The 12761-nt window shown below is 34.0% G+C and overlaps 1 protein-coding gene across 5 annotated transcripts in view; it reads left to right on the top strand.

Annotated features, from left to right (window-relative positions):
- RFX3 (regulatory factor X3) overlaps positions 1-12761 on the top strand; it is a 125454-nt gene that overhangs the window by 72537 nt on the left and 40156 nt on the right. For all 5 annotated transcript variants that reach the window (XM_085214341.1, XM_085214339.1, XM_085214343.1 and 2 more), the window contains exons 3-4: positions 459-556; positions 11448-11706. In XM_085214341.1, coding sequence (XP_085070467.1) covers positions 459-556; positions 11448-11706 — 357 coding nt within the window. The remainder of the gene's footprint in view (positions 1-458; positions 557-11447; positions 11707-12761) is intronic.

Raw genomic sequence — 12761 nt, 5'->3', positions numbered from 1 at the left:
TCTAAACATTTATTTCTGAATTTAGTGCAGCACACTGTAGCTGTGTGTTTTTGCATGTTAAGCTGTATATTAAGATTTGTATTGTTCAGATTTAAATGGAATAAGGAAAAGCGTATGTGTGGACAAAGGATACTTTTCGCTTTAGTAAATGTAATTCCTTGTTGCAAAGCATAATTATGCTTTATTTTATCCTTTTCTGTTTTGTAGTTAGTTCTGTCTTTAGCAGTGAAGTATGCGTGCTGCATGAATGTACATTTTCAGTGTTAAGATTCTTTTTACTAGACTTAAAATATAAGTATTGTGTAAAAACAATATTCTTCTGTTTTATTACTATGTCATAGCTTTAGTAATTATGAGAACGGTGACTTCCCATATTGTTTAGAAGCCAGGAAATTCACTGAGGCTTTGGTCCTTCCTTTTATCTTAGTACCTCTATTTTATGATGTTCTTGTTTTCAGGTGCAGCAAGTGCAAACTGTACAGCAAGTACAGCATGTCTACCCAACCCAGGTTCAGTATGTGGAAGGAAGCGACACAGTCTACACTAATGGAGCTATGTAAGTTGGCAAATGATTAACATTTGAATGTTTACTAAAATGTAAAGTTACATATATGTTGTCAATGAGATTCTTTCAACAACTGTACTTTAAGTTGGAAAGAAAAATGATTGAGTCAAAATTATCATTATTTGAAAGCTAAATTCAGTTTATTAAGATATAATTGTTGTGTTTTAGTCAGTCTTAAATGAAATTATGTATCCAGCATAGTGCTGTTTGAAGAAGCACCTTTTAGGTCTATGAGTAAGTTTTGCTATTAACTTTATTATAGCATTACCATCTTTGCAAAAAAAAGATCTCTTCCCATAGGCTTTCTGTCTTCTTGGCTGCAGTTCTAGTGGTAAATACATAAAACACTGCAATGGCTGGATTTTTATTAGCAAAAGTACTAATGTAATTTAATTCCTTTATTTAATAAAACAATAAAAATATTTTTTCCAGAGGAATAGGAGAGGCAGAAGAAGGAGGGTAACACTTTTTTTTTGTTTTGCTGATTCTTAAGCCTCTTTTCTGGCTATTACTGTATGTTTCCTTTTCATCTAAACATACTTTTCCACCATCAAGTTATTTTCACCAACATGCAAGTTTAGATACATAGAATGAATAACCTGTGGAACCATTGGATGTCATCTAGTTTCATCCCTGGCTTGAAGCAGGACAACATGAGACAGCAGTGTGTGCTTGAAGCCCAAAAGGTTAACTTTATCCTGGGTTGCACTGAAAGAGGGGAGACCAGAAGGATGAGGGAGGTCATTGTTTCCCTCTGCTCTGCCCCATCTGGAGTACTGCATTCAGGCCTGGGGCCTCCAACACAGAAAGGATGTGGAGCTGTTTGAAATGGTCCAGAGGAGGCCCATGAGGATGATCAGAGGGCTGGAGCTCCTCTCCTTGGAAGAAAAATTGAAGGAATTGGGCTTGTTTAGCATAGAGGAGGCTCAGGGAAGACCTCATTGCTGCCTTCCAGTTCTTAAGAGAGATGATAATCAGAATGGGGACTAACTTTTTACACATTTTGACAAGGAGGAATGGTTTTAAAGAGGAGAGATAAAGATTAGTTGTTAGGAGGAAATTTTTCACTCAGTGGATGTTGAGACATTGGAACAGGTTACCCAGAGAAGCTATAAATGTCCCATCCCTTTAGATGTTTAAGGCCAGATGGGATGGGGCCTGGCAGCCTGATCTGGTGGATGGCAAACCTGCTCATGTCAAGGGAGTTGGAACTGGATGATCTTTAAGGTCTCCTCTCACCTAAGCCATTCAAATACATATCTAAGAAAAATACAAGATGAGTGGATGGCTGGGAAAAATAAGTATTATAAGCTATAAATGGATAAACAGCTCTAACATACTGTTTGCATACAAGAGGTTATACATTTATATTGATGCTGCTGATATAGCTGCTAACCATTTCTTCTCTAAACAGTGCTTCAAAAATAGGTAGAAATGCTTGTATAACATAGCTTATACTTCTTTAATGAGTGAATCATTTTTAAGTGATGATTGTAATGTTTCTGAAAGTGTTACCATTTGTTTTCTATGAATTAAAGATCAATATTTTCCAACACTAGCAAGCATTCATTAGGTTAATATTTAATGTGGAAAAAGTTTTCTGAAAAAGAATTGATGCCAACATTTCCTCTTTCCTAGATGAGAAAGGGTAATTTGAAAACTAATTATCAATATTATATGGTGGACCCTTTTATGTTATTCTGAATGTCACTGCCTCAGTAAGCATCTTCCCCTGAAATTAATAAACCCTCAGAGGATGCAGTAATTATGATCCTTCATAAGAATTTTTATAAAGAATGAATCCTCTATATTGTTGTTCCTGTTTAAACAGAAGAGTTCAAACTTCTAGAATATCCAATTTGGATTTGAAGTAGTCCATAGTGTCCAGCTTGTCCCAGATATAGCACAGGGGTTGTCAGCATTTGTTGTTCTGTGTATACAGTCTGTAGCTTTGCATTTGCAACTAGTACATGCAAGCTTCTCTTGTCATTTAGCACTCAGAAGTACTCATGTGGGCTGTTAGCAAACGCACTTCTCGCAGTGTGAGTTGGGTATTACATGACTGCTTACAATCCTTAATAAAAGGATAACTAAATATTACTTGTTACTGTTAGAATAAATCTACAGTAATCCATCATTTTTTTTCTGTTTTGTTTTGTTTTGTTTCTGAATCTGAAAATATTTGCTAGTTTCTGTAGAACAAGTTAATGGGATATAGCACTTAGCTACTGATCACTTAGCAAGTGAGCCTAATCAAGATTGTCTTTTCCGCATACAAAAGGAGAATTTACCAACGATAAAATTTCTTTTTCAAAATTTTTAGGAACATTTCTGGAGATTTTTTTTCCATTGAGAATAGAACTGATCTTTGTTTTTACTCAGAATTTTTAAAGGCTGTCTTGTGAAATTCACTGTCCTTTATAATTCCATACTTCAGATTAAGAATGGTGAATGTTACTTCTGTAAATGGAAGTTACTGAACTTATGCACAACATGTTATGAAGGAATGGGGTTCTGGCTTGCCGTTGGCTAGCTTCCTTAAGAGAATAGAGAATTGGTTTCTATTTGCTGTTTTTATAATTACTTAGGTTACATGGTTTAAAAAAATCTGTTTTTTTTCTTCTTTTCTTGTTTTGCCACTGGATTTGTTTGTTTAAAGCTACATCAATGTGGGATTGACATTTTAAAACTTCTGAAAGTGAACCAAAAGCTTACCACATCCCTAAGCAAAGCTGACACAGCTGTGTTGAGTTCTGCTGTGACAGAAAACACAGAGGCCAACCTCTCATGCTAAAAATATGTAGGCAAGTGTTTAGATTGTAGTACAGCTTTTTCTATCCATCATATTGAGATTTGTGAATGATAAGCTTCTTGGATCCTGACAAATTCATATAACTATGTTAGAGCCAATTTGTCAACATACTCCCACTCTGAAATGTCTGTTGCACTTTCAGCAAACAGTTAGGTTTGTAGATGATGTGATTGACAGGAGTGATTACTACTTTATCTTTTGGGTTGTTTTTCTATGATTATATATTTGATTTATTTATGACTATGCTAAATCAAAATCTGGATTGTAACTCAAATCAGACATAGGATATATTGCATAATGTACTCTAGTAATGAAACTCATAATCTGCAGCTCATAGTTAAGGTGAAGACATTAATTAAGTGTACGGTTTTACTGGAATAAAAGTTCCAATATGTCATATGAGTTTCCCTTTGTTACAAAAGAAAATACATGTAAACTAGCATGAACCCAACCCAGTAGCAACAAAGGATGCACTTTAAATATTTAGGAAGAATGCTTGAATCAATTAGCTGATTCTTTATTCTAATGGAAGGAAGTTTGTCGGGTTTCACTTAACGGTACTTGGTTTTATTATATTTATTGGCATAATGATGTTACAGGGGTTGTATTGTGAAGCTTATCACATATTTGAGAATATTTGATGTTATCTATAGTTGTTTATAGTTAATGACACATTTGCTTGCCAAGCACATCACTTTACCTTGAAGCTAAAATGAATTGTTGTTGCATTAATATGTGCAGGTCTGTCTGAATAGATACAGATAAAAAATATTGTGGTTGCACCTGTATTAAGAAGCCAAGCAAGGCCCTTGATCTGGACATGAACTTTTTCTTACTTAAACTGTAGTGTTTAATAATGTATGTAATGTGATTATTTTCAAAACAGATATTTTTTCTACTAATTCTTGTATAAAAAGAGAGTTTAGTTGTTGAGATTATCTAAGAATTGATAATGCTGTTGAATCCAAACTGTAGCCTTTATTCCTCACATTATTCACTAATTTATGTGGACCAAACACACCTTTGATGCAAAACCAACAATTTACTGTTTCTCTAGTTGAAGTCTTTTATCTGCCTGATAAAATAATTATTATGAATACAATATTGAAATTGTTATGTTCCTGGAATCTTTCCAGGACTTGCTAGCATCTATCCCTTTTTCTCTGATGTTACACTTAACATTCCACTAACCCTATGCGTACTCAGGTCAGTGGCTTCCATGTGAGAAAGAATTACAGCAAGTTATCACTGTCATAGTTTCTATGCCTAGAGAAGTATGATCAATGATGGAGTCTTTCTACTTACACTAGATACTCTTGCAGCAATTCTGTATATGTATTCTAACAGAAAAACAGTCATTCTTCTGTGGTTTCCATTTCTGTTTTGCACCTTAGTTTACTAGATATTATGTGTTCTATATTTGCTGAATACTTACTGAATACAGTCATCTCATACACCTAGTGCTCTTTGCTACATTTTGATTCTACAGTATGGATTGTTTATTCTACACAGAATAGCTATTTTATGTTACTGCCTGTTATTTAGAGAAGTGCATCAGCGCTGGCATAACAGTAGTTTCTATACCACATGATTGTACTAAGCTAAAATAAAACTTACAAGCATTTACCAGGTTATAAATTTTACAGCTAAGTTAGAACAAAGGTCTAGGCCAGCGTAGATATGTCCAGACAAAGGATGCCTGACAAGCCAAAGTCTTGAGGTCTAGTAAATTTAGTGGAAACCCTGTTCCTAACATTGGCAATACTGTATTTCTTGGATTCTAGGACGGCTGTACTTCACCATCAGAATTTTTAGAGGACTGCAACTAACAGCCCTTATCCTTCTAAATTACTGATCATGAGAATACCACTTGAAGAATTCTCCAATGTTTTCACTTACTTCATTTATAGATTTTCCTACAGTTGTGCATTGTGTGCACTTTTATGATTTTATTTTCACGCAGAAAAAGATCTTGGACTGACTGTGGAAAATCTCAATAATTGGTAATCGGTGTCCATCAGTAACATATTTATTTTTTGATTGTGACTCTGCAAAACTATCAGTGAGCAAGAACTAATGTGAATTTCTGTATATTGAATAATGCAGCTCTATTTTAGGTAAATTTTATAAAGCTGAATCTATCTGATATATTTTAAATTTCCAAATACATAAAAAACATACGCGTAAAGAAGGTCAAGTTTATATCTTTATGGAGCAAATTGCATACTTTAAATTTTTGTTCTCTGGTTACAGATATGATACTTAGGATTTCATAATGTGAGTTTTGATGCTTGTAAAAGGGAGATTGGTGGAAATAAACTGTTTTATCAGTACTTCCACCTCTGGCTGTCTTTAGACCCATTGAGAAAGTTTCTGTGGAAGAAGTTGATTACTTCTTTGTGTTTGATCTGTTGTGAAAAAACCCTGAATTAATAATCTGGTTACAGGAGTGGCTTTTTTGTGGAGAGGCAGAAGACAGAGTGAAATTGATTTCTGTATCATGTTCTGTTGTATAAGGTGTTAGGGCGTCCAGTACTTTCCCTTCTTCACATGGCATATGGCACACAGCTTTCAGAGGCTGCAGCAATCCATTGGCTTCATTGAGGCCTTCTCTCCTCTATTCTCTGTAGTTTTCATGAAACTCACTGTCAGCTTTGGGACCACAGGAATATGTTAAAAAATTAAAGAAAATTCAGTATGTTTTTCTGATGGGAAATTGACTTTCTTGGGTTGTTTTTTTTTTTGCACAGAGGTTTTCTGCTATATTGCAACACTATAGCACTGATTGTGAGCATTAGCTACTCTGCATTTAAATAGCAATGGTTATGTTTATCTGCTATACAGCTAAAACATTTGAAATCTTAGTTCTCATCTACTGTTTTTCGTATTTAATATATAAGTAAATAATCCCGTATTTAACTAAATACCACTAAAGGCTAATATTCGTTACAGAAATGATATAAATGAAATACTTAAATGCCTATCTGCTGCAGTGGTTTGGACAATCCATTCCAAAACTCAACTGAGTACTTCAGATTAATAAGATTATTATTATAGCATTCATATATTTGAGGTAAAATTAGGGAAAAATCAAACATTTGACACTGAGAGGTTGTACAGCCTCTGCGGAGGGCTGCTAATATTTCAAGTTGTACAATATAAAGTGTACATCTTCAGCTAAAAAAGTACGTTTTATCCAGTGCTTTTTCTTTTTTGCTAGTTGGTGCCTATAGATGATAATAAGAGAGCACTTCCTAATTACTTATTTTGCAAGACACAGAAGTTACTGGTATATATTTTCAAATTGAACCTAATTTAATACTCTAAATACACTTGAGTTAACTTATCTGATACTCTAACCAAATCCTGGTAAAAGAAATAAATGTTTGTTGGTTTTGGTTGTTTTTTTGTTTGTTTGTTTGTTTTTTACTAAGATGAAGAGTAATGGAAAAAAATCCTTCAGCAAGGTAGACATTTCTAAGACATAAACTGGCATAATTGTATAGGTGATGCTTTCTAAGCAAAAATGTGAAAGGTCTCATCAATTATTTGCTCAAAGAAAATCTAGAGCTGTGATCAACTCATGTAAATACTGAGACATACTGGGATGTCAGAAGCACAGATTTATAGTAGTAAATAAATCAGAGTCTTGACATATACATAGAACCAAATAATAGATGCAGTTTGGAAGAAATTTTTTCCCATGTACATGGCACACTGAAAAGTGATAGAGAAGATAGCTAGGTTTACTCCTTCACTGTTGTTTTTAATTCTTTTTTCAAAGTGACAGAATTTTTGAAGGGACAGAATTGTTCTTAAAAGCTAAGTTTAATAGTAATATGTCTGTGTCTGAAATAAAATGCAGGACACTTATTTCTAAGATCAGTGCAGAGACGCAATGAATTTAGAAATCAGTCTGCTTTCGTGTAAAAAATATACTTTTAACATACATTTTAGTTTAATATAATTTTAACAACATTTTAACACAGCTCCATGTGTTTTATTTCTAGCATTATGTTTTGCAAGTCATGATAAAGAGGGAGGCCCTCTGCTCTCATGAGACCCCACCTGGAGTACTGCATCCAGTTCTGGGACCTCCAACTGAAGAAGGACATTGAGCTGTTGGAGCAGGTCCAGAGAAGGGCCACAAAAAGGATCAGAGGGCTGGAGCACCTCCCCTGCAGGGACAGGCAGTGGGAGATGGGGCTCCTCTGCCTGGAGAAGGGAAAGTTCCACAGGGCTCCTATAGCAGCCTTCCAGTACCAGAAGGGGGCCTACAGGAAAGGGAGGGAGGGACTTTTTATAAGGGCATGTAGCAACAGTATGAGGGTAGATTTAGACTGGACAGTAGGAAGAAATTCTTTACTGTGAAAGTGGTGAGACTGGAACAGGGTGCCCAGTGAGATTCTGAATGCCCCCTCCCTGGAGGTGCTTAAGGCAAGGCTAGATGGGGCTTTGAGCAGCCTGGTCTAGAAGGAGGTGTCCCTGCCTTAGCAGGGGAGTTGGAACTACGTGATCTTAAAGGTTCCTTCCAACCCAAACCAATCTATGATTCTATAATAAGATCTAAGAAATAATGTATAACAGGTGAATTATAATACCTTGCTATCCTAGTCCAGCTCATGCTAGTCTCATTAACTCCCAGTGTGGAATCTTGATTTTGTGTGACATGCTCTCCAGTTAAATACTGTCTGGGTTGCACAACCTTTTGGAAGTTAGGATGTTGTAGCCTAATATGTTTGGAACTCTGATGAACTTTCTCATGCCACATTCTAACAAATGCTGAATTCCACAATCTTTCTGTAGGAGTAACTGTTAGATTCTGTTTCCTAACTTGTATCTCAAGCCATGGTGTATCACCAAGGTAGTCTTCATAAAGATTCAGAAGATTTTACTTCTTCTGAGGTTAAATATGCAACTGTATAGGAAAATAAGGGATGGTGCTGTGACAACATTTGCAATGGGAAAGAAATGACTATATGCCAGACTATTTGAGGATGTATTATATATTTGTGCCGCAAGTGCTATGGAGAAATAGGATATAACTTCCTTATTTCAGGTTATCCTTTACATGTATCTAAAGAGTATAACATCATATTTTTCTCTTTGCACAGTTTTGTGTTGAGAGCTCACGTTGTATTCAATGACGTTAAAACCTATGAGTTACTGGTTTCCATAGCATCATCTCATCCGGTTGGTATAGCCTGCATCTTTTGGTTTCCAGATTAATTCGTTTTTATTATAGTTAGTTAAAAAGCTCTTTGCTGAGTTGCAATTATCATTGCATGTAATAACAACACTTTTATCTCACTTTTAATTACATCATTGATCTCTGTTGCTGAAGATTTGCTTTATCATCTCCAATAATCAGGTGTACTTGAAGAACCTGATGTAAACCTGGTTGTTGGAACAAAGATGTTTATCTTGAAGTCCACCTGTCTACCCCAAAGACTGCTCTTGGTGTAGTCATAAGAAGTAGTTATAAGCTGATTTAGGTGTTGTAATACAATCAGTCCTTATTTAGAGACTGTACATGATTTGTAGATCGGAACAAGGTAAAAACAAACAGATATTTCCTTTTCCCTATCCTTTCCATACAGAGTGACTTACTTTTCTTCTGAAACATTGAGCACTTTCTAGACTTTGCATTTGTACAAAGCACTACTTCTTTGATTTCATTTCTACAAGTGTAGTATATCTTGCTCATGTCCTTTGTGGATAGCCTGTTTCTTTTAGTTGTATCTGTTTTTACCATCAACAACACCCTTGTCCTTTCATTCATGGCCATACTGTACTAGTACCCCATAGAATATTTCTCTTTAGAGAGATATTACAGTGCTCTCTTCCTTCACATTTTGCTGAACTATTTGTTCTGCACTTCCATTATTACTTTTTCCTAAATTGACCCTTACTACATAGGGGTAAATTCTGTAAATTCAGTAAATTGTATGTTTGCAAGGCAGATGAAATACCATCTCTGCTAGCAGTTATCTTTTTCATCACAAGAGAAGCGATATTTCAATATTATCACAAGGTATCACAGTGATACCTTGGCTTGATCGAACAGGTGAATCAGGACATGCATGATACGTAAATACATGCAAAGGCTATTGCAATGTAAAGAAGAACTGATTTTACATTTCCAAATAAATATTAATAGATTAGCTGCCTACTTTAGCACTGTTCCCAAATGAACTATTTTGCTTTGTTTTCAGGAGACTGCGAGGCATTTCTTGTAGATTAATTTCCAAGTTTCATACTGCTGATTTTGAAGCTTTTGAAATACCCAAAATAAAAAATAATTTGATTAAGTAACTTAAAGAGGGGTGAGAGGAAATAATGTAGTATGAGTTTTGTAAAGCTTTCAGGATTTGAAACTAAATTTTTGAAATTTCTCTGAAGTCTGTGACCATAGTAAAAATTCTGACTTTGATTGTTGGTAAGGTGCCATATGTTCTTCACTTGTTTTAGAAGTAATGATTTGCTGAAGCTAAAGAAGGTATCATTATCTCTGAGTCTATTGTTTGCTAATTGATCTTATGTAAGCTTTCATAATTTAAAAAGAAAAAATTACAAACTGTAATTTTCTATTACCTTTCTCTATTTTTATAAGAAACTAATCCTTGCCTAGATAAATGGAAAAAAAAATACTGACTTCTAAGCCTTGGACAGATGTACTAATGATCTGCCAACTGTATAAATACTGAATACTGCTTCCTCCTCTTGTAATCTTAGAAATGTCAGAAATTTTTTGTCATACTAACTTAGTTGCATGGTTTTGCATGATTTTGTGGTTTCTATGATTATAATAAACTGTAGGCTTATGCAGAAATTTGGCAACTCTTCTCTTTTCTCAGAATCCTACTAGATTTAAAGTGTATTTATTTGGTCAGACTGTATCTCAACATAAGCAAATCCAAGTTAATGAGTGTTGTCAGTTGATTACAGGCAACATTACAGATTTTGATGCTTAAGGAATAAAATTAATGGTTAAGTAAACTGTCTGTTTTCTTTCCTTTGACATTTCTATTATCCTGCTTGCCAAAATACAAAACTTAGCCATTGTGAAACAAGATAAAATTTTCAGGCAGGTTTTTCAAGAATAAGGAATTTTGCTTTGAAGTAATGAATACTATGCAGTTAATAATTTTAAAATATGTTTTGGTGAACAAAGCTAGTACATATTCAATATTTGGTGAACAAAGGAGCGAGTACGTATTCAATAACTGTGAACAGATTATAACCCATGCAAGGTAATGATTTAATATAAGTGATTAATAATTTGAAACATGATAAAAAGTTTCAGATGTAATAGTTTTAAGAGTACACTTATTAATGGGCCGTGAATATTTCATGCTCAAAAATAATTTTTAAAACATTTTTGCTGCATACCTTTTCTTCTTTAATCTTTATAAGCTTTTTACATGTCATAGTTCTAATTTGGTTTTATTTCTTCAAGGCAGTTTTTCATCATACTACAAATTCATGTCCGATTTTAAATTCACCCTGTAAAAATAAACATATTAAAATACAATTAGGTTCTGAATTTCAAGATTTAACCAAGAGCTATAAAATATTTAAAATCAATAGTTAACATGGAATTCTTGAACACTGAGCTTTCTTGGCTGAGATTTATATAACTTGTTTGCAATTTTGCAGCTTAGTATGAAAAGTATATAGCATACGATTGAAATTCTGTATTTTATGGTAGGACTGTAAAAAGTTGAAACAGATGGAGCTTTACAAATTTTTTTGCTCTATATTAATTATTGTATGAACTCTTCCTGTCCATCTTCTTAATTGTTGTCGTACTTCCTTTCTTTGATCCTCTTCAGGTAAGGCTGACAAACTTTTCCACGAGGTTTGGTGAATACTTGTTTTAATATTTTTACTGGATTAGTTACTTGGTACATTTATTTGCAGAAATATTATTCTCTGAGAAGGGATTGTTTGCCAACCTTTTTTAATTTGGCTATAGCAATTGCAGACGTGTACTAGAAATACAACATTTCCCTTAGCTAAATGAACAATACAAATAATTTTTTTTCCTTTTGTTTTCTTTTCTTGAAGCCGATCAACAACTTATCCCTACACAGAAACCCAGATGTACAGCCAAAACACTGGGGGAAATTATTTTGATACTCAAGGAAGTTCTGCGCAGGTGACAACAGTGGTCTCCTCTCATAGCATGGTGGGCACTGGAGGGATTCAGATGGGTGTCACAGGAGGACAACTCATTAGCAGCTCAGGAGGGACCTATTTGATTGGCAATTCAATGGAAAATTCTGGTCATTCAGTGACTCATACAACACGGACTTCCCCAGCTACAGTAAGTATTTCAGACTGATCTGAAATCTTTGGGACTTAATCATTAAGATGTTCTTTCAGACTGATATGATGTTTGTTTAAGAAAGTACAGCAAAATTATGCTAGCAGAGTACTACATGGTACTTTCTGATGACATGAGAAATAAATATATGTATAAACAAGATAAAAGCATGAATCTTAAATACAAAGACAGACCTTTCCCAAAGATTTACATTTTATATTTTTGCTCGCAAGTAATACCTGTGAATATTTTGAGAATGCTTACATAATAGTGTGTCTGAACAATATTTTTCTACAAGAACTCAACCAACTTTTTTTTTTTTTTAAATTAAAAAAAGTATTGCTGAGAATATTCATGTTAATAGATGTAAATATTAAATAATCTAGCTGGTAAGTACTTGGTTGTAACTTCCTGCATTTGTTATGTTTTGCTTTACTTTAGTGTATGGGTGGTAGCATATTTCAAAATACTCTTGTATTTTCAGAATTTTGGCATATTTTTTCCTTTTAACATTTATTCTTACTCATACATGGTACTTTTCAAAAGCCTGTTGAGGAAGTGTCTTATAATGCTGTGGGAAGGTTCATGCTGTTAGTATTATGATAAATACTGTTTTGGACACTTAAATATGAACATCAACTCTTCTCTTAAGCGCTTACTCAAATTTACTTATTCCAGTTAAGAAAATTGGCTTATATAGTCTAGCTTTACTGCATAGCCATAATGAATGCAACTTTATTTTTGGGAACCAGTGTAACAAGTAAAACTCTTTTAAATTTTATTTGGAATAATGATGAACATTTACATTAGCACTCAAGTGATTCAATAAAATATCTTGATATTGATTCTTAAGGTAGTTATATTTTTTTTTTTTGTACAATGTATAGATATATTATTTCATACAAACTTTCAGACTACCTTAACTATGTAGTATTATTTTGTGAGAATAAAAATTGCAAAGACTCATAGTGAATGAATTGCATACATATCAGTAGCATAGCAGGAGCCTTCAGCTGGCAATAGAATATTGTATTTATATTTAATTCTTAAATAAA

The sequence above is a fragment of the Meleagris gallopavo genome, chromosome Z (genome assembly GCF_905368555.1).
Source record: "Meleagris gallopavo chromosome Z, MGAL_WU_HG_1.1, whole genome shotgun sequence".
Lineage (NCBI taxonomy): Eukaryota > Metazoa > Chordata > Aves > Galliformes > Phasianidae > Meleagris > Meleagris gallopavo.
The sequence above is the reverse complement of the archived record's forward strand: the minus strand, read 5'-3'. Positions and strand labels throughout refer to the sequence as shown.